The sequence below is a fragment of the Dacryopinax primogenitus genome (assembly GCF_000292625.1).
Source record: "Dacryopinax primogenitus strain DJM-731 SS1 chromosome Unknown DACRYscaffold_9, whole genome shotgun sequence".
In the NCBI taxonomy this organism is placed as follows: Eukaryota; Fungi; Basidiomycota; class Dacrymycetes; order Dacrymycetales; family Dacrymycetaceae; genus Dacryopinax; species Dacryopinax primogenitus.
This window is the reverse complement of record NW_024467206.1, coordinates 95,988-123,068: the sequence shown is the minus strand read 5'-3', so window position 1 is coordinate 123,068 and position 27,081 is coordinate 95,988. Positions and strand designations below refer to the sequence as shown.

The 27,081-nt window shown below is 48.1% G+C and overlaps 7 protein-coding genes across 7 annotated transcripts; 5 read left to right on the top strand and 2 right to left on the bottom strand.

Annotated features, from left to right (window-relative positions):
• Positions 1-283: 283 nt before the first annotated feature.
• Positions 284-496, bottom strand: DACRYDRAFT_52083 (uncharacterized protein; the record flags this gene model as incomplete). The annotated part of the gene is made up of 1 exon (XM_040775080.1): positions 284-496. One exon carries the CDS (start codon positions 494-496, stop codon positions 284-286), a length of 213 nt encoding a protein of 70 aa, XP_040628608.1.
• A 4,224-nt stretch (positions 497-4,720) lies between these two features.
• DACRYDRAFT_52279 (uncharacterized protein) lies at positions 4,721-5,365 on the top strand (the record flags this gene model as incomplete). Its single annotated transcript, XM_040775095.1, has 2 exons — positions 4,721-5,155; positions 5,228-5,365. The coding sequence occupies 2 exons, from the start codon at positions 4,721-4,723 to the stop codon at positions 5,363-5,365; spliced, it is 573 nt and encodes a 190-aa protein (XP_040628607.1).
• Positions 5,366-16,134: 10,769 nt separating this feature from the next.
• On the top strand, positions 16,135-16,581 carry DACRYDRAFT_107452 (uncharacterized protein; the record flags this gene model as incomplete). The annotated part of the gene is made up of 1 exon (XM_040768473.1): positions 16,135-16,581. The coding sequence occupies one exon, from the start codon at positions 16,135-16,137 to the stop codon at positions 16,579-16,581; it is 447 nt and encodes a 148-aa protein (XP_040628606.1).
• A 4,346-nt stretch (positions 16,582-20,927) lies between these two features.
• Positions 20,928-21,887, top strand: DACRYDRAFT_107451 (uncharacterized protein; the record flags this gene model as incomplete). The annotated part of the gene is made up of 3 exons (XM_040768472.1): positions 20,928-21,300; positions 21,352-21,522; positions 21,568-21,887. 3 exons carry the CDS (start codon positions 20,928-20,930, stop codon positions 21,885-21,887), a joined length of 864 nt encoding a protein of 287 aa, XP_040628605.1.
• A 156-nt stretch (positions 21,888-22,043) lies between these two features.
• Positions 22,044-23,087, bottom strand: DACRYDRAFT_52476 (uncharacterized protein; the record flags this gene model as incomplete). The annotated part of the gene is made up of 3 exons (XM_040775111.1): positions 22,044-22,235; positions 22,332-22,579; positions 22,628-23,087. 3 exons carry the CDS (start codon positions 23,085-23,087, stop codon positions 22,044-22,046), a joined length of 900 nt encoding a protein of 299 aa, XP_040628604.1.
• Positions 23,088-23,219: 132 nt separating this feature from the next.
• Positions 23,220-24,338, top strand: DACRYDRAFT_116194 (uncharacterized protein; the record flags this gene model as incomplete). The annotated part of the gene is made up of 2 exons (XM_040770152.1): positions 23,220-23,992; positions 24,046-24,338. One exon carries the CDS (start codon positions 23,220-23,222, stop codon positions 23,862-23,864), a length of 645 nt encoding a protein of 214 aa, XP_040628603.1. The 3' UTR covers positions 23,865-23,992; positions 24,046-24,338.
• Positions 24,339-24,997: 659 nt separating this feature from the next.
• On the top strand, positions 24,998-26,057 carry DACRYDRAFT_127574 (uncharacterized protein; the record flags this gene model as incomplete). Its single annotated transcript, XM_040770940.1, has 8 exons — positions 24,998-25,120; positions 25,178-25,356; positions 25,408-25,487; positions 25,541-25,611; positions 25,657-25,705; positions 25,753-25,811; positions 25,866-25,956; positions 25,999-26,057. Coding segments are annotated over 8 exons (711 nt in total), but the record flags the coding sequence as incomplete, so codon positions are not given.
• Positions 26,058-27,081: the final 1,024 nt, after the last annotated feature.

Here is a 27,081-nt window from a genome sequence, read left to right as displayed (position 1 = left end):
AGAGACAGTCCCAGGCAGAGTAGGCCTTATATTTATACCTCTGTGGTGGAACCTGCTAGAACATCTTGCTTACTCAGCCTAGTCAGGTGATCAGGTCATATGACCAAGGATGAGGTCATATGAGGTCATGCACAGCCATGCACAGCAGGTCACCTGACCATCCAATCCTTCCAGCAGGTTCCAGCACATGCCAAGGTATACCAGCTACTTCCATGTCATAAAGGCTTAGTCATGTCTCTTGACCAAGCAATGAGCTGGTGCCCTGACATCTCTTCAGGAGTTGTCAAGTGCAGAATGCCACTAAGTCTGCATGTGACAGGAGTTGATCTGGGGGCAGAGCTAGCCAAGTTGCCTCTATAATGTCCATTGGCAGAAGGGGGTAAATTTTGTGAGCCATGTAGAAATGACTCATTCCTGTAGCACTGTGAATGGATATTTGTTGTGCCCAGAATACCACAGGAACCACTTTGGGCCATTTTGACTTGTTTTTGGACATCAAACAGATATGAGGTTACATATGGGACAAAACCCTGGACATGAGACATGTCACTCTCAATGCACTCCTCTCCCCCTCCCTACAACCTGCTAATCACCCTGTCCCTTCTGCTGCCATCCCACCACTCCAATGCCATTCCACAACCACTTGCATCCCTCACACCTGTTCATTTTCTGGTCACTCCCTGAATGTACTGAGAATGTCAAACTTGTCTACCATATCTCTTGCTACAAATAGGATCTTTCACTCCTAATCCTGAACTGAACAATGCTCCTTCTTCAATCATTTTGGGATCTCACATTCTGGCTTCACATACTTATGCCGGATTATTTCACTGTCCACATCTTCATGGATCACTGCACTCTGGGGTCCTTTCTGCTCAGATACTGTTATGTGGCTGGACAGACAAGAAGCATCTTTTGTTTCCTGCTGGCATGATCAACCACCACATGCACACAGTGGCATGTGCATCTGCTGAGTGATTACTATTTGGTGCTCAGAAAGTTAGGTCACCACATTGGCAGGCTGTAATCAGGACAAAAGCTCTTCTCAGGTGCCCACACAAACATTGGTGGATAGCACTGCCACTGAGGGGGCAAAATTGCTTGTTTTTCCTTGAAGCCAGAAGCAAGAGTATTGCTGCCATGGATGGAATGGAATGCAGACCCTTTGCACAGCCACAAATGGAAGAAGCCTCCTCAAATATGAAAACCCAAATTTAGAAAAACCCACAGATTTGAGCTAAACTAAATGCTGACAGCCACTGTCCAGTCAAGGCCAAGACCAGAGGCTGTAAGGGGACAGCTGGGACCCCTTATCAGCCAACCAACCTAGCTGTCCTGTCATGGCCTCCATACTTGTGCACAACCTGCATGAGTTATTCTCCATCTCCTCTCTTCTTTCCGCCATCATCTACACCATCCAATGTCAAACCCCACCAGATCCACTAGAGCCTCTCACATAAACACTGACTTGGGTACCAGCAGCCAATCCAATGTCCCTAACCCTCCTATGCCCCAGGCCCAAAAAGTCATGTCAAGTGTCTCTCTGGTTGACACACCCTCCTTTTGCAAGTTCATGAGGAAGGCTATGAAGACAAAGATGAGCATGAAGAAGACAATGCAGAAGAAGATGATGACTTGGAGGTGTATCCTGGTGTGCATCTGTTGACAAGGACTGGAGTGAATGGTGAGGATGGAGGGCAGAGTGGCTGTTGTGGATCCCCCCAGGTGAACATTGTTTGTTTGCCACTCCTGAGCTATATGCTGACTTGATTGTAACAAAAACTATCCTGCTGTCCATCCTCCCCTCCCTATGTCTGACATGGATACTAGCAGCCACAAGCTGAAGAAGAAGAAAAAGCCTAGCAAGATGACAAGCAGCAAGCAGGATGATCTCATCTGCAGCAAATGCACATCATGGAGGAAGGCATGAAAAACACCAAGTCATTCCTCAATGTCTGCAGTGCTTTTGGCGACTTCTGCAATGGATGCAGTGACTCTGTTATTGGAATTTGTCAGTCCAGGTGCTTCCATTGCAGCATGTGCTGCAGGGTGCTCAGCAACAATTGTACCCCATGCAAGGTTAGCCGCAATGCTCGAGGCTGTTTCTGGTTTCTTGTCATTGTTGCTGCCCTCAGCAGCTCCATATATGGTACTGTGCTTTTCTCTCTTTTCTAACCAGAGCACTGATCACTGCTGTTTAGGTATTGTCATTGCCTCTAAGAGTCATCTGGGTGAGGGCATGACAATCCCCTTGGGTGCCCCTCCTGTCATGAACATCATTGGCAGTGTTTCTCTTCTCCACTAACATTTTACCTTTCCTGTGTATTCTCACCATCCTCCACTAGTGTTTTACTTTGTCCTGTGCATTCATTTCCACCATACAAATTCCCATTCCCATGCGCATCAGAATACCACTTGTTGTTGTAAACTGTGTTCCAATTGCATGACATGCAATTAATGGGTTGACCTCCTGACTCCACCTCATGTTCAACATGCTGCCCATACATGTTGATCAGGGTGGCAGCAACTGCCTTGTACTGGTTAGGTCTGTGTTTTTTCTGTACATGTCCCTTTAGACCAATTGGTGGTTGATTGTGCCCACAGTGGTGCATCATAACATCAATATCAGTCTACATTGTATCTTTACTACATTCATATAGTTATATATTAATGTAGTTTTACTGTAGTCCTGGTGTCTCAACTTCTGAAGACTGCTTAGGGCCCAGTGCATGAGCAGAACCTGAGTCTTGCAGGCCAAATTGCTGTGTTCAGGAGACCAGAGGCAATTTGCTCCTTGCTATTGTTCAGACACCTCATCTACAGCTCCATTCATGTCAGTACTGTAACTAACAGTTAGCTGGGCAATATGCTAACCTACATGCATAAAGAGATGGAGAGAGAATACCTATCAAAAGACATCACCTTACCATTGTCTATGTTGAACCACCTTTCCCCCCACCAGTGGGTCACCGGCCCTCCAAATGCCTCTGTGGGCATGATCAACCACCACAACTCCCTCGAGAAGCACAGTGCTGACAGAGCTGTCTCTGCAGGCATGATTGACCACCACAAATCCATCAAATGCAGCAGGGGCACTTTGAAGAATGCATCTGAGGTGTGGTATGATTGTATCTATGCTTGCATGTACCCTACAGTCACACATGCTGTCAACATTGTGCTGGATGCAATTCAGTGCCCATCAGGCTGTCTTGCATCTGTTTTTGGCTCTAGCTGCAGGAGTAAGGAGCATGTGTTGCAGCAGAGAATCAGGGAGGAGGAGGAAGTGATGGAGTTGCGATGCATTCAGGCAGAGGAAAGTGGGTTGCAGATGGCTGCGACCATCCAGGGGATCATGGATGCTCCTGCAGACTTGATGGATGTGGTGTGGAGCAGCATGCAAAGCCTATGGCAGAAGAACATCCTGGTTTCCATCCCCCCAAAAGTGTAGCAGCCCATCGCACCTATTGACTCATTAGTCCAAAATGTTCTTCTCTTTCCCTCTTCTTGTAACCCCACCATCCTCCACCAGTGTTTTCCAATTATGTGCAGCATTATCACATGTGTAGAATATATGCCATTGACCAACTGCCCCTCCCAGAAGCATCTGATGCTTGCCAAACTGGATGGTCCCCTGAATGCATTGTAGCATGACACCATCATGTCTGACATCTTATGGCAACCTTCAATCCTGATGTACTCCTCAGTAATCCTCAGCTTGCTGCCAACACAGTATTGCAGCATTTCAAAGCACTCCCGCACAAGGTCTTGGTCACAGTAAGAATTGATGTGAGTGATCATACTCCTTTGGAAGTTGTCCAGAATGAGATACTGGCATTCTGGCAAGCAGCCCTTCCAACATGTCTTTATCAAACATGCTAAGTAATTAGCTAACTGATTCATACCACAGCTCTTCCGGCTGTTTCCTGCTGCTGATGTATCTGCTCTGGAATGCAATATAAGGGATATGCTGGCCGAGTTGGATTCCACTCAGTCTAAAAACACAGACAATGTCCTTCAACCTGTTCCTGAGGTTGCCGGCCTATCATCGGCCAGGCATTCCAGTCATCCCTGTATGCATTTCCATCAAGACTATCTATTGCAGGCAGTGCAGGTTTTGTTGATATCTGTGCTTGCATATCAGCATGGATGTTCTGCATGCATGGTTCAAAGAAGGCTGGTCAAACTGGGTGCTCTCTGACCCAGTCTTCTGCTCTTTGAGATTGTCAAACAGCCTGGAGACGCCCCTCAACAACGCTGGGTTGGATGATGGAAGAAGTACCATGACATTCCACTGGAGCAACTCAATGCATTTGTGAAAGACTGGCACAATTGCTTTCCCAAAGATGGACATTGACTTCTTGATGGATATCTCACCTCTCAAGGCTATCATATCCCATTACAAGACCTCACTCAATCTCTTTGCCATATCAATATGATTCCATGTTTGTTTGGTTGCTGAAAAATTCCTCACTGACTGTACAAAGTCACTGGGCCGAACTCCCTATGGCACCATGATGGACAGCATGGGCTTGTCCATTGGGGTCTTTACATCCACGCTTTTGTGGATGGTTTCTTGTGCTGTGTCACTGCTATTCATGTCAGTCCCACCAACCATGCTGACATGGTACTATCAGTCTTTCTTGAAGGCACTGAGCAATTTGGTGTCCCATTGAGAGCCCATGGAGATCATGGCAGTGAGAATGTTCAGGTTGCTCAATGGATGGTGGAACACCATGGTGCAAATTGGGGCTCCTACATATGGGGCCAATTGGTTCATAACACCCACATTGAAAGAATGTGGGTTGATGTGACCAATTCATTTGGATGGAAGTGGGCCTTATTCTTCCTCAACTTGGAGGCTGATGAAGGGCTCAATCATCAAAACAATGACCATCTGTGGCTCTTGCACTGGCTTTTCTTGCAAGACATAAACAACAATGGGACTGGGTTCCAGAATGAATGGAACTTCCATACCATGTCTCTGGCAGAGGGAAACCAATGTCCAGCAGACCTTTTCCTCAAGGGGTGTCTGCAGCACAGCACAAGAGGCATCCAACTGGTCACCAGAAATGACCAACATTACTACATGAATCCAGGCTCTTATGGGTCTGAAGTTGACATTAAGCTTGCTGAGGCTGAAGAGGACCAGCTGGAGGTCACCATCTCACATGCTGAGACTGAGGTGCAATCCCTGCCAAACGCCCACCTTGAGCCTCTGCCAGCACAGGGGTTCATACATACTCATGGCATTGCCAACCAGATGCCAGCATGCCTATCAAATATTGACTCACTGCCCCCAGATTGTCCTTTGTCAGCAGAGCATATGGGGCAGCTAGTGAATGAGCTTGCACCCCTCTTTCTGTGAGCAGACCTTTTGACAATGAGGCACAGATGGAGGAGGGCCTTGCACACTTGCACTAAGTTACAACAACTTGAAAGGTGAGAGATTGACCAATTTCCTTGCCTTCTCTGCCTCTATGAGGTGTATATAAATAGGGATTAAACATATTTGAAATGAAAAGGGCTGTGGTGGTTGATTGTGCCTGATGATATGTTCATATATCATTCATTCCAATGCCCAGCTGGCATCAGGGCCCTCAGGCTGTCCCAGTTTAATCTTGCACTGCACCATTGATGATGTCTCCCTCACCTCACCCCTTGACGAATAGTCATCATACTACCTACTATCTCCCTTCTACTATGCAGGGGAGGATCCATATGACAAGACAAAGGGTGAGAGAAATAGGGCAGCAAGATGCAAAAATGGTCAACAATCCCACCCCACCCCTCATGTCACCAGCAAGATTGCTTCTCCCACCTTCTCCTACCATCTCTGCCCCTCCAGTCACCCAGATGGACCTGACAAATCAAACCATTGGTTGTATCAATAATGCAATTGATACAACCAGTGAAGGACAGGACTCACCTACACGGACTGTCAATGTTGAGAGGGAAGAATGAGACAGCACTGTGGATCCAACTGTCAACATAACAAGCCCTTTACATATTGCCCCAAACATGCTTGGAGAGTACACAGAGATCAATAGGTGCACTGAACTTTCAATATTGCCAAATTTAATGCTGACTTGGCTGTGTAGCTTGCTGGGAAATCTCGCACAGGCCACATGGGCATGGACTGGTACATTGGCAGTGTCACCCAGCCCCTCAGCATCCCCACCAATGATAACCATTGACATGCCACTGCCGCCAGCAAGCCCTACACATATGCATTCCCTTTCTGAGGGATCTAGACTGCCCAGCCCTTTGGAGCTACTTCCTGACAGACACAATCAACCACCACACATACATGAGGTGGACATCCACTTTGCTTGGCCACCTATTCAGGATAGCTGTTTGCCTTCAACAAGTGCCAATGACATGAGGCATCCTCACCAACAATGCCTGCCTAAGCTCAGTGGATGTCATGATGAACCCAAGTCTGCACCCACTGGCACAATGTGTGTCATCTGTTCTCTGCATCAGAAGTCTTGCTAATCCTAAGAACAGTTAAGCAGTTCTCTGTGTTAGTGATACTCTTCAACACTCAGAAGACTCAAGGAACTGTATTTGGCTGAGCTAAGATGAAGATAGAGAGGGGGGACAGCCTATCAGCCACTGGTCTCATACCCCTTATCTTTGAGAACACACCTACCATCCCTTCACATGGTCTCTCTCACTTCCTCAGCATGCAATACAGGAACTTTGCCATAGCTACATCTACCGTGCCATCTACTTGTAGGTGGGGCAATGACACTTTCTATTGTCAACCTGGTCACCAGCTTTTGGGTATCTTTGGTACACTGTTGGATGGTGATGTTGACCCATTCCTGTGCTTGGTCCCCATGGACCAGGCAAGTCCCCAGACACAGCACTTGAAATTGACATTGCCACAGGATGTCCCCAGGAAGTGGTTTGATGGTCTGGTCCATCTTGTCTACCTAGTGTCGTTAGCTCCTGTTCAACACCACCACATGCTGGCAACACCACCTCGAATGCCTTCCCCCCAGCCGCCTGTTGCCCATATTTGGCAAAACCACTCTCCAGTTGCACCTGCTGTGATTTCATGGACCACACTCTCTCTGTCTTCCCCAGCAGCACCCTTACTCAGCACTCTTCCACTTGACCAATATTCTCAGGTTTCCGCAGCAGGTGCAGTTGCAGTCAACCTCAAGCTGGCCATCCTTCCCTCTCCTCCGCCTCGCAGACATTGACCAAATGGTGCACAGACAAGAGATATCATCAACAAACTGAGTTTCAATGCCAAGGCTGCCTTTCTCAACAATGCCTTCTCTGGAGAGCATTGAATACTTTTAGGAGCAGTCCCCCTCCATGAACTCACAGCAAATACATCCATTGCCTGGTTCATGCAGTGCATCAAGCTCCTGAACATGATTGGCTCAAACCTAGGAATGCCTCAGTTACTGGATTCTAACATGTCCCTTGTCCCTAACACAGAAGGATGGGACAGGTGAATCTCTGCACAAGATGTGGTGGTGTGGTTTGGCAATCACCTCAGAGGCAGTGACATTGCACAGTGAATGATAATCAATCAATGAGCAAGAGTTCAATGCTTGAAGACATTCTGGAATGCTCAGTATGACTGGTACCTCGGTGAGCGTTATCAATGGCAGTTGAGTGAAAACACTTTGGCAGAGGGACACACTAGACTGGAGCTTGCCAATGTTATTGGGTATTGTATCAGGCAGAGTGAAGAAGAATGAGGGCTGATCACAGAAGGTACACCTACCGGTCTCATTGCTACACAAGGCAGCATGTGGCAGCCCAAAACTGTTGAGAGACAAGTTACCTGATTACATCCTGAAATCACTAGATCATGATTATAGGTTCTCTCCTCTGTCTGTAGGAACAAATATCAATGATCATTGCTATGCTTCTCTCTTAACCATCGGTGAGCTCTATTCCCGGAAAGACTTCCCCACCTAGCAGAGGTTACAATTGACCTTTTTGGGGCAAATAATAGGCTGTCTCACAAAGGAGAAGGAGTTGGTGCTGGTGATGCCCCTGTAGGACCCATGCTGCTTTGGGGAGAGTTGTGGTGGTTGATCGTGCCCCCAGAGGCACCTCCTTCACAGCTGTAGGTGCTGAGGGTGTTGTGGTGGCTGATTGTGCCCTCAGAGGCACTACATGGATCGTGACAGAATGGCAAAAGGTATATGCATTGTTTGACCAGAGATGCATCAGTAACATAGGTAAGTTCAGTAAACAAAAGATGCACTCATATAACCATGTTCTCTAAACTGTGTTGAAGTTTGCCAAGGAAGTAAGAAGGAACACAAAAAGACATGATCAAACTCTGCCCCATTGTCATTTGCAACAGTGAGCCTGTGAAAATCTGTGCTGTACTCAATCACCAGGCAACAAGAGCATACCTTGGCATTTACCAGTGTCTCTGAGCTCTGTTCAGGCTCTTGGTTGTCTGCAAGCTTCACCATGTGAGGCCTAATGTCAATCTATATGCAACATGAGAAAACCTGGAAGGCTGTTTGGTGTGCAGTAACTCACCTCAAATTTGCAGGAGATGGGGGGCTTTTCCTGCCCTAACATGGTGATATTCAGCACAAGTCTCTGGATGTGCAGTTGCTGCATCAAGGGGGAGTCAACAGTCCCAAGACAGCTTCTGCTGTTTAGTGTAGAATACAGTGTGCACAAGCTGTCTGAGCCAGGTGAATCGGTCAAGTGTGGCAAACCTTCTGCTACAATAAAGCAGGAAATTGCCTGCTTCATGTTGGACCACTCTTGCTGCAGGATGGGGCTGGGAGGCATTCGAAAGCACATGTGGCAGGCAAGAAAGGCATCTGGATCAATGGTGAAGTTGTGAGAGATAAGACAAAAATGAAGGTTTTGAAGTCTGGAAATGCCATGCACATGGTACTGTTCAAAATGAGTGTCAGGAGGATCCCAACATGGAAGGAAGGGCCCAGCAAAGGTTATGGAGTTGATCAAAGTAATGCAGACCCCTGATAAGAGCAGATACCTGTGGAACATTGGAAGAGATGTGTTGATGCCAAAAAAGGAGATATGTCCTCAGCTTCTGGTGCATCACTTCATGTTCTGCAAAGGAAAACCTCCATGCTGTCATATTTTCTGGCACATCCTTGGGCGAACTTGTTAGGGACTAATAAAGAAGCTTGAGCACCGCTGTCCTTACCACATCAACTGCATGGAGAAGTAGTCTGAAATACTGTATCTGCCCAAATCTTGAATTTTTTTTTTGTGCCAGAGAAGGATCCAGAACATGACTTCGAGCCAAGGCATCCCATGACTGTATCCATTCCACAGCTTTCAGGGCGAATACCCTCATGAATGTGATGTGGTTGCAGAGCTAAAGTGCTGCATTGAAGTCATCTGCTCTGGCCACCAAAAGGAGGAATGGCAAAATGTTGAATGGTAGTGTGTTGCCCAACAATATCCACAGCAGGGATAGGATGCTGATGCTGAGCCAGAAGAGCTCATCAGTATAATGGTACATGTCCAGCAGCTTGATTGATAAATAGCCATCCAAAGTGGTGCTGTATAATTTGGGCTTTTTTGATAAGTAGCAAATGAGCACCATGTTGAATGTGCTTTGGTAGGCCCATCACCAAATGTGACTATACACTGGTGCCCCTCAGCATATCGGGGAGGTGCAAATCTGACTAATTGTGAGCTTTGTCTCCTCAACACAAACCGAATACCTACATTTCCACATTGAAATGGCCTGGTGTCAAGGAATAGCAGTACTGACAAAAGGCCACAACATCTGATTGCTCTGGAACAGGGTAGCATGCCGAAGGTGATGGGTGCACTTTTGCAAGGAGACCCCAGAACTTGCACATGATACATTCAGCAAGAGCATCGAAGGCTGTCTCAGTATTGGTGTTTGCATGACTGGGGTACAGATAAGACTCCAAAGGTGACTCGCAACCAAATGGGGGTAAATTGATGTAATCCCTCACATCACAAGGCCAGCAAGCAAGGCGGCAAGCAAATGCTGCAGTGTGTAACCCAGCCAGCTCCTACTCTGCATGATATATCAGTCATGATGTGCAGATCCACAGCGGAATTGCCTACTCTGCAGGTGTATCCCATCTGCTTCATCCTCTGAGTCTGGGTCAGCAGTGAGACCACCAAAGGCCAGTTGACTGGTGTTGTCATTGAAAGTGAGGTCAATGACTGACACAGAGCTTGACTGATGACATGCACAAACCCGCTGCAGCTCTTCAGGATGAGTAGGTGGTGTTCAGGGAAGCCTAGAGGCAGGAGTTGGGCTGTGGTTGTTGAAGCTTTGGTGGTTGATCATGCCTGCAGGTGCAGCTGGGCTTTGGTGGTTGATGGTGCCTGCAACAGAACCAGGGGTAAGATGGCCTCCAACCCCTCTATGCAGAGTGTGGAGATGTTGGTTGATGCTTTCCGGGTACCCTGCCTGAGCAGTGATGACACCTACAGATGATGTGTGAGGGTGGTGGGTGATGGGCCCTGTGGAAGCAGCAGGCAGTTCTATGGTCGAGGAGGCATCTGAAATTGGAAAGTCATAGCTGATGGTGCCCACCATTAGTCTTGCAATGGGCAGATTCATTGCATCTGCAACTGAAAGAGGAATGCAGTGGTTGATCATGCTGCAAGTGGTCATAGCAGCCAGGATGGAAGCGCTGGTCTGAGGAAATTGGACAGGCAACTTGGATCCAGCATTGCCTATTGAGGCCATATTCCCAGTTCCACCAAATGAGTTCGGAGTGTGGGGATGAGGTACAATGCAGATGGAGGGACCCAGGCAGGAATTGTTGAGATGTCCACAATTTGGTTGACAATGAGAAAGACCATGAAGTGCATAACAAATGAAGCCGAAGTGACATCCAGGCCTGCAGTTTAGTTTGACAGGGAGTTATCTGGCTAATCCTCCAAAGCAGGGCACTGCATCAATGGACATGGATGAGACGCAGGCATCCTATGCTGTGACTGAATGTGCACCTATAAACCCCACATAGCCTCACCCATATGAGCCACCATTTGGGTCCCTCCAATTGCGGTAGATCCTTCTTAACTGCTGGATGATCTCATTTTCTGGCCAAATATGAACAACAGCATATTCACCAGGGATGCCATTATGCTGTTCAGAAGGATGGACAAAGTTGAACAGCAAAGGCTGGAAGGCTGATGTTCTGGCATCCAGAATGGGAGTTGAACTTGGTCTGCTCTTGTGTTCTGCTCCTGCCTCTGGGAGAAAGAGACTATACTGCTGGAGGTGGACCATAAGGCCCTCCTGAAGCTGCAAGAAAGTATGTGTGGAATTGTCAATTTGATGGACAAGACTGAGGGGTCGCAGGCAGAGGAGTAGCTTGGAGAGCTTCTCTTGGTTGAGGCCACCATAAGGTCAAGTGCCATTCAAATTGGAAAGGGGAAAGATGCCAGGAAGACTGCCGAGCTGTCTTTTATTAGTCTAAGTGCTGGAAGTGGAGAACAATCACATACAGGACATGGCAGGACTGCCAGGTAGAGTGATGACCAACATTGATTGTTCCTCATTGGCTCATGATTGAGTAGGTCAGGTGCTGTCAAAGGCCCCATTGGTTTGTCCAGAGTGGACTGGCTGGCAGAGAAACCATGTGGGGCAGGCAATGCATGTGTGCCCAACCACTGTGTGCTGCATGTCTGTGCTGACTTCCATGAGATCTCCCACATCCAGCATGGCTGCCATTGTTTTGTTCTTGTACATTGGATAGATGTCTGGCTGATGTGGCCAGTCTGTCCGCATTCACATTGACATGTTTGTGTGTCATGAGCTGTTCTTGAAATGGAATGTGTCAAGGAAGAGAAACAGCTGGAGTCATTGTGAAGAGACATGCCAGAGTGAACAGCAGCTCAACAGCTGAGAGTCGTGTTGGCAAAGGAAGGGGCTGTATAGTGGACGGGGCTGACTCGTTCTGGTGTGCAGACAAGGGTATCATTGAAATGGGTTGTGGGAAAGACATTGATAGGTATGCTGTGCTGCATTTCAGTGGACTTGGTGGTTGATTGTGCCTGCAGAGGAGCAGACAAAGGAAACTAATGGTGGAATCAGTGGTTGATCATGGCTGCAGAGCAGCAGGCAAAGGAAAGTGTCAGTGGATTTGGTGGTTGATTGTGCCTGCAGGGCTTTGTCCTTCACGCCTTCCAAAAAAAAAAAATAGAGGGTTCAGGGCAAGCCCCCCTGCCCCACATAAACAGAACTTGAAGACACAGTTGCACTTCTGATGACTGAGCTTTGCAATGAGATTCCATATATGTGGGATGCTGCCGCAGATGAGATCAACAGGAAGCATGGAGTGGATGACAGGGCTCACCATGAGGACCTCTGAGGTAGCCCCCACAGCAGCAGGTTGAGGTCAGGTGCAGCAAGAGAAAAATTGTAAGTAAAGCATCATTAGAGAATAGCAGGAGGGATAAGAGAGTGCCTAGAGAGAGACCTGGAGATGGAGGGGTGACTACAAGTGTGGCCTGTGCCTGTGCCCTTGCACACTTGCAAAGGTAATTTCCATTTCCCCTTCTTGATGGTGGTTGGTTTTGTATTGCTGGAGTATCTGGTTCATCTGCCTGAACAGAAAGGTCCAACACCCATGGGCAGGGCCATACCCTTGCAGTTGTTCATACATGTGGGTCAACCAGTGAAAGGTGGGTGTCACTGATGTAGGTCTGTATATCTGAAATGAAGTCAGCCAGACTGGCATGTGATGTATTGTCTTGTTGGGTGTTGGGCCCCAACTCACCTCTATAAACTCTGCAAAGAACTCTCAGTACAACCTGGCAGCCCATTCAAGATTCCATTCTGTCACCTCTCATCTTGTATAGATCTTCACAGCAGTTGCCAACGGGAAGAAGTTGCTAGCTGCAGAAGGGGGCACTCAAGGTTGGCTATAGGGGTTCCTGGTGATAGTATAGCAGGCCTGATCTCTTGCATGCTGCTGAAGCAGGATGCAAGAGACTGGGGGGTATCTGCCTCGCCATCAATCTCAGCTAACCAGGAGTGAGGAAGGTCAAACCCACCATGGCCAGACCATACAAAATCATCAATGCCTGCCATTCATCAGCAGTCAAGTTACTGCCAGAGGGATAGCCAACATTTTGGGGAAGCTTAGCATACCAGCTTGGTTTCTCAAACTAAATTGGAAATATTAGCCCTCTGCCATCACATGCTGGAGGGTATGTACCATCTCCAGCAGTTCATGGACCTCATCAAGCTCTCAACATACTCTGTCTGTGTGCTGTTGAAGGACAATTTGGCTGCCAAGCCTGGAGCCTTTTTTGCTCCTCATGCTTTGAACCCAAACTTTAAACCATAGAGTACAGGATATTCCTGGTGTGATTGATTCACTTTGATTGCCAATAAAACCATGCTCACCAAGAAGTAAACTGTGCATTGGATCTATCATGCCCATTGTGATAGGATCAAAGTACTGTGCTGCACATCCGAATTTTGACTTCAAATCCAATCTTCAAACACCTCTTTGAACAACATGTCAAACTCATCTGGACCAGACTAGTGGAAGCAAGGAGTGGACCCTAGACATAGCATTAAGTAATATAGGATAGGTATTGATTAGTAGTAGTCTGAAGGTCCAAACCACTCCAAACATATATAAGAGGATTCAGATACTTCAGATAGAATAAAGAGAGACTGTAGGGTAAAGCAGTAGTTATTAGGTGTAAGCTATGAGATCACCTGTCTTGAACAAGTGAGGTCAAGAGTTAGTGAGAGAGGAGTCCAAGTGTTAGGGCAACACAGGCTGACTAAGTCTGCTCACCTAAGAGTGCCAAGAGTCTAAGCAGGCAACAAGGAGGTGGAGTAGACCTAATGACTAAGATCTATCTACAGTATAGGTACCTGTGGATGATCCTAAGAGACCAAGTCTGAAGAGACAGTCCCCAGGCAGAGTAGGCCTTATATTTATACCTCTGTGGTGGAACCTGCTATAACATCTTGCTTACTCAGCCTAGTCAGGTGATCAGGTCATATGACCAAGGATGAGGTCATATGAGGTCATGCACAGCCATGCACAGCAGGTCACCTGACCATCCAATCCTTCCAGCAGGTTCCAGCACATGCCAAGGTATACCAGCTACTTCCATGTCATAAAGGCTTAGTCATGTCTCTTGACCAAGCAATGAGCTGGTGCCCTGACACCAAGCATCCATCCCCCCTGCTGGAACTGATCTGAGCCTCGATTTGAACTCTTGACCAAAGAAGACCACACTCATTCACCCCATTCAACTCTCTCCCCTTTTCCCCTCTCCTTTGGACTCCCCTCAGATTGCTGCATCTGGCTTCAGAACTTGCACTGGACCCTTTGAATTGGCATATGTGTGGTTCTACCTTAGGAGTCAACCTTAGATTTGGCCTGGTTTTCTCTAGTTCTAACTTCTGTGAAGCATGGGCTACCACAGTTGACTCCCCCTCCAGCAGACCTTCTCCTGACACCTCATTGGGAGGTGTAGAGTACATTTGGTGACCAAAGTAGGATCTTCAAAAAAAATCTGGTTGGGGAGAAAAGTTGTGGCATTGAGTAGCAGATTGAGTAGTCCACATAAGCAATCATCAAACTGACCACCTGAAGTGGGGTGCAATTCTGAAACCAGAAAACAACCTCAGCCTTCAGAGTTGACCCCTGCCTGCTCTAAAAATCTGCCTCCATTAGAAAGCTTATCTGACTCATCCACTCGCCCAAGGCAGATGCCATCTACAACTATGGATTTGATCTCAGAAGAAGTCCAACCAATGAGCCTACCCTTGGACATCAAATGAGCCCTTGAAAACCTATCCATAAACATGCTGGATCTGGTGATGCCACTTTGAACAAGCAAGCATGCTCCCACACTGCTCTCAGCTTGACCTGAACACATTATCCAATTTCTTGACAATGTGCAACAACTGTGTGAAAGCTGCAAGGTTCCACAGGAGAAATGGGTTCAGTACTGCCTCAAATACATCGATGTGGAGGTCTGTCAGGTATGGGAGATGGTGGAAGAAAGTCAAGCAGCAAGTCCAAAGTTAAAAGAGTTCCGAAAGCAGATTCTAGCTTTCTACCCAGGAGCTACAGATTCACGCCAGCTGTATTTGAGGCTCAATCTGGAGAAACTTGTTTTGAAGAGTGTGGCCATTCCCATGGACAGTAGAGCTCAGTTTGGAGAATATCAATGGCAGTTCTTGAGAGTATCCCAGTGGCTGGTTCAGAAGGAGTACCTTTCAAAGACTGAACAACAGCAGATGTTCATGCAGGGATTTCACTCAGAGTTTCAGGAGAAACTTCAATTGAGGCTCCTCTCAAAATATCCTGATTCCATACCCAACAACCCATGGCCCTTGGACAATGTAGCAAAGATGGTCATGCTCCTACTAGCAAACACACCAGCAAGTGGAGAAATTATTTCTTACAGTCCCGGAATGGCAGCTGTGACAGTCAAATCGGAAACAGAAGTGGCCCTAGCTCAAATCAAGAGTTCAATTCCAAACATAAAGGTGGAAGTGAACCTGAACATGCAGGAACACATGTTAGAGGTCCTAACTGGGCTAGAGGAAAAGTTTGAAACAATGTCAACCAGGGCAATGTATAATACGAGCCATTTGAATGACCAGTACCAGAATTTGAATCAACAGTCAGGTGGACATCAAGCTCCAAACAATGAGAGGAACAGCCAGAATGGATGCCTATGGTGCTGAGCACTAGATCACTTCATGAGGGAGTGTTCTCCTCTCAATGAGAGCCTTCAAACCAGTTACATCATTTGGAACTCCCAGAACAGGACCACACTACTGGATGGAATGCCAATTCCCTCATGGCCTTCTGGGGCAATGAGAGACTGTGTTTGCATGTGGTATGCCAGGAACATGCCAGCTGCCATGAAAGAGGCCCCAGCTGCAGATACTCAACTGGCCCCTGTCCACATTGTTCAGGCTTTCACAGGTGCCAATGACTTTCTAAGCTTTTTGAAACTGTCTCAAGGTTTGGAAGTGAACATGGTGGACTCAGCATTGGTGGCACAGGAAGTGGAACTAAGGTTGATCATCATGTCCCTTGAAACCAGGCTTGAAGAGGCAACTCAGAAACAGGAAACATACTGAGCCAAACTTATGTCCCAAAAGGCAAAGGACACATGGTCAAAATGGAGCTACAGGAACTGGAACAGAACACAACACCAGAGGAAGGACCATCCTGTTTGAAGGACCTTTCCAAGGCAGCTGAAGAGGAAACAGAAAAGGACATCCACCCTCAAATGCAGTTCCAAGCTCCCACAGAAAATGATATGATGGTCAAAATGGCTATTTTGAATATAATAAAAATCCAGGTAATGGTGTCTCTTGAAGAAGCAATGCCCATGTCCCCTCAGATCTGGAAACATCTGTTCCAGCAGACACAATCTCAGAAAGTACCTCAAATGGCACCCATATGGAACACAATGGCCGCTATTGAGGAGATTCTGGCAGGAGCAGAGCCAGTAATGCATACAGAGGAGCACAAAAAGCCCACACTTCCAAGAAGTATTATAGTGGCACTGGAGGTGGTCAGATTGAGGGACATCTCCATCAAACTTGGAGACACTGGGTTTTGAACACTTGGCTGCCTTGATTTGGGATGTTTGCTCATCATCATGCATCACATGGTCTGGCATCACCCGGGCTCAGTTTACACTTTTATGGAAAAGGTACAGATGAGGTCAGCCAATGGAAGCATCAGCAGTATGTTGGGGTGTGCTCAAAATCTTCAGATAACAGTTGGAAACATCTCCGGTCTGTTCCAGGTGCATGTGGCGACTATGTTACCAGTCAGACTGCTCCTTGGAAGGCTGTTCCTAACCTTGTTCAAGTGTTCAACTCAGGATTTTGAAGATGGATACCAGGAGATCACCTTCACCTGTCTCACTATGTGGAAGACTGCCATTGTCACCACCTGTTTGTCAAACCTGCATGCATCAGAGGATTTTCAAGAGTCAAGGAACTGAGTTACACTCAGAGAGACTCCCCACACAGTAGACTTATGGTGACAACTCCAAAGCTGAGAGAGCCAGTGTGGCAATTTCGAGGTTTGAATGTCAAACTGATACCTGACATCCTGGCCATATGTTATATTGATTCAGGAATCCATCACCAGCAGTACCAGTATAACCTGTATTTCCATAAGCTTCTTGCCTGTGCCTACCCCCCAACCCTCGCTGTTTGAAAGTATAAGAAAGTGGCTGACTGTATCAAGCGAGTGCCAGCAGCACATCCCAAAGCATTGAAGATCTATCATTGTTTCCCATCCAATCTGTTATAACAGTTAGAACCATTACCAGTCTGACCACCTGATTTCATTCCAGGCACTTGGCTTATGAAAGAGCATTTCAAAGTGCTCAAAATCAACAAATTGAAATTCCTCCTTCCTGAAGAGGAGAAGCTTGCAGCCTGGGTGCTGAAGACACACAAATATGCATTTTCATGGGCTGAGTTGGAGATCGGATGGTTTTGAGCTGATTATTTTGATCTGGTTATCTTTCTGACCATCAAACATGTTCTGTGGCAGGAACAAAACATTCCCATGCCACCTGCCCTCAAGGAAGATGTGATTAAAGTCCTTCATGCCAAAGTAGCCACAGGCACCTTTGAATGCTCTCAGTCAGCATATCAATCTCACTGATTCATCATTCAAAAGAAGAACTGAGAACTGAGGCCCATCATAGATGCCCAGCCTTTAAACCAAGTCATGATAGGAAGCAGCACAGTCCCCCCATTGACCAAACACATCTTGGAAGACTTCAGATCAAGAGGACATTATGGACTTCTAGATTTCTTTTGAGGATTTGAACAGCATCCTGTCACCTTGAAATTGAGGGACTACACATTGTTTCAGTTTCCCATTGGCCCCCTCAGAGATACCATTGCACCCATGGGTGCCCACAACATGCCAGGCATCATGCAGGACAACATCAACTTCATTTTCCAGGACAAGATTCCTCATTTGACCACCCTGTTCATCAACAATATCGGAGTAAAAGGGCCCAAGACTTGGTATGAAAAGGCCAATGGGGAGTTCAGAATGATCCCAGGCAACCCCAGTATTCAATGGTTTGTTTTTGGGCATCTCAGAAACATGTATTGAATCATTCAGCAAGCCAAACACACAGGAGGATCCTTCTCTGGACCCAAGGTACAACTGTGTGTCTCAGAAATAAAACTCCTCAGATACAGGTGTTGCTATGAAGGCCACACTCCAGACCTGTTGAAAGTTCAAAAGATCACCAAATGGAAACTGCTGTGTGAAAATCTCTCAGAAGTCAGGGCATTTCTTGGCACAGTAGGCATCCTCTGCATCTTCATTGAAGGATTCACTGAAAAGGTGCACCCACTGGAGCATCTGAAATGCAAAGGTGTACCATTTGAATTTGGACTGGAGCAATACAAGGCAGTTCAAGTCCTCCAGAAATTGGCAATTGCAGCTGAAATGAACAATGTCCTCAAGCCTATCGGTTATAAGAGCAACTGGCATATTACCTTAGTGGTCAACTCTTCAAATATCAGTACTGGGTTTGTTTTGTATCAGAACAATGAGAAAGGAAAGTGCTGCCCATCATGCTTTGGATTGATCAACTAGAACAAAGTCAAAAGTAAGTACTTGCAACCCAAGCTCAAGCTGTACAGTCTCTACCAGGCACTGAAAGTGTTTTGAATCTGGCTCATTGGTGTTCCAATTTCAATGTTGAGGTCAACCTGAAATACATCAAAGGCATGCTGAACCACCCCAACATACAACCAAGCATTGTTCTGAATTGATGGATCCACTGGATCCATCTTTTCAATTTCAAACTCCACCATGTCATGGCTGAACAACATACAGCACCGGATGGCCTTTCAAGATGACCTGTGGCCTGCCAATCCGATATTGATGACCATTTCCCCAAGTTCAAAGATGATGACACCCTTGGCCTGTCTTACACATTCATATTGGAACAGTCCCTTTGAAGCCCTGTTCCAAATTTTTTGAACCCCCCAGAAGAGGTGCTACCAACACTCAAAAAGACAAAGGAGGTAGACAACAAGATCCTAGCAATTTGACAGTACTTGAGGAACTTTTGAAGACCTCAAAGTCTAACAGATGTGCAGTGGAAGTCATTCCTAGAAAAAATGTTGCATTACCTCCTCGAAGGCCAGGACAATCTATACAAACAGGACAAAAACAGAGAACATCGGCTCTATATTGAATTCAAAAAGAGGATCAATGTCCTTCAGAACATGCATGACAAAATTGGACACAGGGGCTTTTGAATGGTATATGACCACATTTGACTTTGTTTCTTCTGGCCAAATTTAATGGATGATACAAAATGGTACCTGAGGACATGCAACAAATGCCAACAACAACAGATGAGGCACATGGTTATTCCGCCCACAGTACAGACACTGCAACCCTGATTCTTTCAAGCTCACTGTGACATGATGTTCATGCCACCTTTGAAAGGTCAATATTAAGGAATGAGATATATTCTGCAAGCTCAGTGTTTGCTTACCCACTGGCCAGAGTACATGATCTGCTGGAAGGAAATGGCCAAGGTCATTGAAGACTTCATTCATAAGAACATCCTCTGTCATTGGGGTGCTATCCACAAACTCATCATGGATAACAGTTCTCCCTGGATTAGTGCTATGAATTCCCTCAAGGAAAAGTACCACTTGAACCACATTCTAATTTCAAGCTACAATTTGAGGGCCAACAGAATAGTCGAACAAAGTTATAGAACAGTTCAAGAATCAATTATTTGTTTGATGTCCAAAGACAAGTTGAAATGGCCTGAAGTGGTTCCAGCCATATTCTGGGCAGAATGAATATCTATTCACAGTGCTACAGGAATGAGTCCCTTCTACATGGCTCACAGAATTCACCCCCTGCTGCCAATGACTATAATAGAAGCAACTTGGTTAGCTCTGCCCCTGGACCAGCTCCTATCACATGCAGATTTAGTGGCATTCCATGCTTGACAACTCCTGAAGAGACCAGAAGACTTAGCAGAAATCAAAAGGAGGATTTTGAAAGCTTGATACATGAATGCAGAAAGGTTTTGAGAATAATTCAAGAACCTGGTGTACAATCACAATTTCAAAATGGGTGACTTGGTCCTCATAAGGAACAGCAAACAGGATGGCCCCCTCCAAGATAAGATGCAGAGTCAATATATGGGACCATATATTGTTGTTAAGCAGAGATCCAGAGGTGCCTACATAGTGGCTGAACTTGACAGTTCAATATTCCAACATACTATTGCCAAGTTTAGGGTGATACCCTACCTGGCTTGGAAAGACATGTCAAGTGCAGTTGAGACAGTCCTTCAAAATCTTGAAAACACAGACTTTGAAGTGAACAAACCAGACCACAAAGCAGAATTTGAATGCTTGAATGAGGAAGCAGAAGAAGAAGAGGATGAAAGCAAGAACCAGGAGATAGGCGGAGATGTTGTGGAAGACAGGGACAAAGAAAACAACTTTGAGGTTCAAGAAGAGGATCTGGACAAGTTTGCCCTTCGATTTGATCTCAGAACAAGGATATGAACCAGCACACTAGGAAAGAACAACTTCACTATACCCATACCAAGAAGTGTATCTCTGTCAATAGGGAATGCATATATCTGAAGTTCATTCCGAAAAAAATCACACGATCATTCTCAGGCACTATTTCTTTCAACTGCACATTAACTAGCATACATGTCTAAATTGGGATAATTCTATCTACGATCCTGCTCCCTCGATACCTGCCACAACTCCATATCTACACCTCGAATTGAGACCATGGGACAATGAGATAAAGAAAAATTCTGTTCCAAGGATCAGTTCAAGCAAATCTGAAAGCGAATCTGAAATACTCACATTTGGCCCACTGCTTGCCCTTGTCCGCCCGGTGGGAGGACTCACCCTTCTCGCTAGAGTCATCATGACGAGGGTGGTAGGCCGCCTGGGCCTTCTCCAACTCTTCATCCACCACCGGGATTGGCTTGCCCCTCTTGACATGGTAAATGGCATCAGTGGCCTCGCGAGCATTCCGAGGCGCCACCATGACGGAGAAGTCATCATCGTCAATTTCGCCGGATTTCTTGATGTCGGAGTGGAGCACATGGAGGCTCTCACTAAGGACGGCGTGCACGACATGAAGGCCTCTCAACCGTCGTACAAGAAAATCCGAAACGATCTCAAGACGAGAACCTTGGACTCGATGTTCCCCGTTCTCCAAAGCAGCTCGAAATCTCAGTCGTTACAGCCAAATGTGGAAAGTGGGAAGAAAGAAAAAGCACCTGCTATCTCCGAGAGTCAGCCTCACTTCCCTCCCTGTACGGTCACGTGCTGACCTGCCTAGAAAGCAGCGACTGCGGCCATGTTCGTCATAATTAAGCACCTGGTGCCTTGGGACCAGGTGGAGCAGGGTTACAACGTAGAACTGATCCACCACTCGAGCAACATGTTGTTGCTCAGATTGGACTTGTACGCAGAGTTTGACCGTCTCGACATATGCCTGGAAGAAATCGAGGTGCGTAGACGGACGGTACTGGGTGGCAATTGTGCTGATAGCGTTCCAGGGCGCGGAGAACGTCTACTGGCTTGGGACTACAAAGAAGGGTTAGCATACCCAAAGCTGGACCAAAGGATCAGCTTTGCGGACTGCAAGCACGGCGTTCCCGCGCCTCGCAAGGAGATGCTGCGGCTGCACACCGCTTGTGCGACTGTGGCCCATCTGTCGGGTGCGGATGAACGATGGGTGAAGGAGTATAGGGATCCAGGCGATGATGATCACCTTGAGGGGTTGCCCGAGTATGGGGTGGCGGCGGAAGCAGTGGGTACCCGGCATGCACATGGGCCCGAGACGCTCGACGAGATGTTGAGGATGGCGTACTACTAGCACGGGATCGCGGTGTGGTAGGGGCGCGCACACGGAGCATGCAATGACAACGTTGGGAAGCAATGGTGTGGTACCTGCAAAATTGTCGTCCTGGGTATTTGTACAAATGACACTTGCGCATATGAATGAAACAGCGTGGTGAGAGTATAGGGCTGGCTACACGGCAAACTCAGCGGCGCGTTGTAACCACGCCCCAACTACTGCGGGGCAGTCGATGATCTTGGGAAGGTAGGCTGTTGCCCACTCCTCGCGATCAGGGCTGACAGTCCATAGCGCTTTACAGTACTCCCAGTAGGACGGCATCCAGCCAGCTTGGTGCCAGTCAACAATTGCCATAACGTGCGGCACCTCCGACTCCGCCCCAGGCCAATTTCCCCACCGCAGCTGTTGCCACAGCCAACCCAATTTCCATCCCGACTCGGACCACTCCTTCCATGCACCCACCAGCCCCTCCTTTGTCCACCACGACGGCGCGGACACGATGATGTTGCCAAGGTGCAGATCCCCATGCGTGAGCTGGATTTCAACGTCGTCGGGAAGGTCGCCTCTGTGGGGATGCTGCACCGTGGGGTCGAACAGAGTGGGCCGCATGAAAAAGTCATGCAGTGCGGTTACAGAGTCGAACGTCATGAGCGGTGCCCCTCTACGCTGCTCGAGGATCCTGTCCTGCAGCGGTCGTCGACCAACGGATCCTGTAGAGAGGTCAGTGCGGTTGGCAACCAGGCAGCGCAGGTATGCACCAATGTAGGGCGTGCTCGAGTCCAAATGGACACATCTCACCTTTCCCATCATCTCGTTGAGCTCGAGGGCGATGGCCTCCTTCTGTGACGCGGACAGCCAGTCCCATCGCTGACTGAGGGTGACACCGGGAATGAGCTCCATGTAGAGATAGACAACATCCCCCTCGGTCGTCCAACCGTAAATCTCCGGCGCAAAGGTGATACCCTGCCGTCTGAGGAATGCTAGGCACTCGCCTTCGGTGACGGACGCGCCATGACCGAACTTTACGAGTAGACCAAGGTGAGGGAACCGTGCTGGCGGCGGATATAGCCCGAATGATTCGATACTGGCGCCCGGGAACTTGCACTGTGCACGCACTTCGGCCGGGGTGGGTAAGCAAGCGTGAGGATTGTTTTGGAAAAACGTCGACTTTTCAAATACATAGCATATAGGGCTGGGTGATGGAGTGGGGGCAGACATGCAGTGGACGGGTGGTGGAGAGGCAGGAGAAGCGTACTATGGTCTAATCCTCACCCACCCCATCCTAGACATGTATGGCCTCATTGTCGTCCTCCCATTCCGACTCGTCGTGCCAGGAGCAGCGTCGGCGGCATGCCGACCCACCCACTGATCGGCCATTGCAAGCTCAGGCATTGTTTCATGGAACAACCGGCCGTCGATATGCTGACGTCCTTGAGTCCCTTTGCACACACAACTGCAGCTCACGAGCTCCGGTTGCACCATCTCCCGGTCATCTTCATCCCGGTCCCCAGTCCTCGCCAGCCCACCTCAAGGTTGGCGTCGCAAACATCACAGCGCAAGCAACGCATCGGTGGACTGCCGACCCCCTTCACGTCCACGACATCCACGACGGTCGTCCGTCTCAACCTAGACACGTGCCATCGCAGGACGGCTCGGCAGTCGACCCGCATCCAGCAAAGCTCGGAGATATCCTGGCTCCCGATCTGCTTTTCCTCCGAGCAACTCGTCGTGGGCCGCGCCTGGCACACTATCGTGCAAGGCTACAAGAGCAAAACCGTCGCCCAGCTCCAAGACGTTTCCATCGACGAGGCAAAGGGTGAACGACATCTCACAAGACTATCCAAGCGACTTATCACCTCTTCATCCACACCGTCTACAGGGTCTCCGTCCCCAGCCCGATGGCGACACCGTCCACCGCCCGGTCGTCGCACCAGGGGACGATTTGCGACGACGTTCACCTATGCTGGGGGCGCGTCTATTGGGGGACGCCGGTAAAATCCTCCCCCCCTCCGGCCCCGCAGGGGGAGACGGTGGAGGCGCCGAGGGGGGCCGTCGTCCCCCTCGAAGAGTTGTGTGCGTCCTCTCGTGAGGTGGACGTGGGAGGAATGGAGGGGTCCCTCACAGTACGCACCCATCTTATACCATCCCGTGTGCAAAGCTGAAGATATGGTGTCAGAACGGACATGGCAGGATGTGTCTTTTGCTGCGCCCTGGCTGGTGGCATATGCGAGTACAAGAGCAGCTGAGTAGGCCTCACTCAAGCCCACGTTTCCCCTCGATCAATTGTCCGACACCACCCATCAGCGGAGTTGTTCGTCTCCTACACTTCCACGAATCAGTCGCCGTGTCATCCCGGGACAATGTCTCCTGAACAATGACGCAAGTTAACCCCTTGGTGCCTTCCCGGTCGACCCAGCCCCCAACACCTAGTTATCAAATATGTCAACCTCTCCAAGGGCTAACACGCCCGACCCAAGGATCATGATCATCACGCTCACTCACCAACCGTTGGGGCTGATGATTGACGTTTATCATTTCCCATCTGCGCGGAGGCTCTCCCTCTGCGGCAACTGGTACTCTCGAGACTCCCACAGCACTCTTCCTATCTCACCCAGTTGGCCATCAGGAACCTGGATGTCTCGACTTTACTTCTCCTATTCATTGCTGCTGTTGGTACCATGTATTCGCACGAGGACCTGACCCACCTGGCAATAACATTCAACCAGCTCATGCGGCACCTAGTCAAGTACCTTTGCGAAAAGAACGAGCGCACAATGTTCGACGTGATGGTTGTGCAAGCCTGGCAACAGAGGAAGGCTCATTACGGCCACTCTCAGAACGCACCTCCTGCACCCGAGTCTCTCGTATGTTGTCAAAGAATATCAAAGACGAAATCCTACTACTGTACCAGAAAGTCCGAAGGCCTTCCACAATCTCCTGCTTAAGGGGATAATGTCCCTGGCACTGCCCATTTGCTCTCGCTATCCGACGATGGGAATGACGTGCTCAATCAGCGTGTATGCATCTGCTAGGACCCTCTTCGGAGCGCACACGAGATGAGTAGTATGTAGGTGTAGGAATACACACATCCCAGCGCCAAGCAAAATCACTTTAGCCATTCATTTCCTCTAATTGTTGCACCTACCTTCAATGCATCTCTCATTGGGATGGGGACGGTAGGGCTTCCACTCCAGCCCAAATTTGGCAATGTCGATTTCAAGGCTTATCACATCGACTTCAGAAACTTAGCTGTTTGTCACATCCAATAGCGAAGAGGCAGGTTGAACTTATTGTTCTTCGTGCCACAGGCCAACTATGCCATATCACAGGCACTTGTCACCGATATTTCATATGCAAAAGCTTCATTTTATGGCTGCAACTTTGCCAGCTACCAAGACGCCTGGTATACGGGTCGAAACACGAGCACATACGTTAAGGGTGGTACGATCTATGGTGAGACAAACTATGTCTTCGGTTTTGGCACCGTGTATGTGCTTCAGATATATGGATGCGAGGACGCTTAATACGATGTTGGAAGATGCTTCGAACAAGTCACTTTTGCGAATCGGGGTTGTGGGGGTGCTTTAGTGGCATGGAAGGGCACAAATAAATCTGATCGTATGTGCATATCAGTATTGATAACTAGTCACCGTAACGATAATATCCACCAGGGACGGGCACAACCCCCATCACCCCTGGTAACCACTATGATGCCTACATCAGCAACTCACAGATCATAAGGGTGCGTATTTTGGCATTGTGAAGGCTTTCACTCATTCTGCTACAGAGTCCAGATGCCAACACAACGCTGGACCTCACCAGCAAGTGCTATCTGGGTATGGAAATTGACTTGATCAAGGTATTTCTTTCTCAAATTCATTAGGACGGCCCTGGAATGATGATGCAACGACTGTAATTATTCGGACTTATATGGATGACACTGCAAGTACTGATGGTCACCATAGAGAGAATGCCTGCCATCTAACATATGGAGAGATCAATGCAACTGGCTTTATTCCTTTGAGTGGTAGGCCACAAGTCATACTCAACCCGACTTATTACGCAGAACATGGGTCATATGGTAGGTGTTGGTAATGTACATGAGCTGTGGACACTCATACGCTGACAGGTCCGGGTGGAAATATATCCCAGCATGCTTCAGCAGACCATGTGTTAGACGCCGCTCGAAGACACCGGAGAGCATCGACCTATCTAGCGACAGCTCCCAGCCCACCGCCCCGTCGTCTTCCTCGGAAGAAGAAAAGAAGAAGACACTCACGACAGAGGAGAAAATTCCCCAGGTTCGGGATGCCATTCACTGTGGATGGGGTTATCTGCCGGAATGTGTCATGTTCGACGAAGCTTTCTGCCATCCCTGAATATATTCTGCATACCTCGTTCATCAACCTCAGATGGTCTGTCGGAGAACCGCCATGCTTTCAGTATCGTGTGGGGGAGAGCGTTGATATCTCCCTGATGGAAGAAGTTGCTGCCTTCAATAGTCTTCCTTCGACGGATAAGTTGGATGATCCTACTCGGGTGGGTGCGGTTTCGCATCTGTCGACTTCTACTGAACTTGTGCAGGTTGATGAAGCTAAGACTGAAGTCAGGGAGTTGAAGGGGGGTTGGGTATGTCATCTGCGGCCATTCGTTGATTTATCCTTAGCTGACGTACCCCTACAGTGCAAATGCTGCGAAGAGGAGTTTGCGAAACAGCAGAGTAAAGTTTAAACGTTGCATTTGTGGGGGGCCCGTGTGCTTGAGTGCTGGTATTGGGGAGGATGAGACATGGGCTTGTCGTAACTGCGTCGATCGTGGTGCACGCTGCCCATTCGCGGGTGGTACATATCCTCGTCTTTGTGCGGCGCTCCCTCGCTGATATAACGGCAGATGTGAAGAAAGTGCTGGCTGACTTCGCCGCTCAAGGCGTAGATGACAGGAATGTTCTGGAGCATCGAAAGGCGTACAATCATCCCATCTTCTTCAAAAATGCCGACGATGTTATGCAGAAGTTGCTGCTTCAGAAGTGGTGAAAGGTGCAGACCGAAAACGCTCGCCTTTGCCACTTCGCTGCCAAGTGTGATGATGACACGACTAAGACCGCTCCGCTCATCGTTGATACTTCGCCGTCCCTTGACCTCCCGCCTGGTCCGACAACCTGCGCCTGCCGGTCGCGTCTGCCGGAGACGCTGACGCTGTTACGGTGTTGATT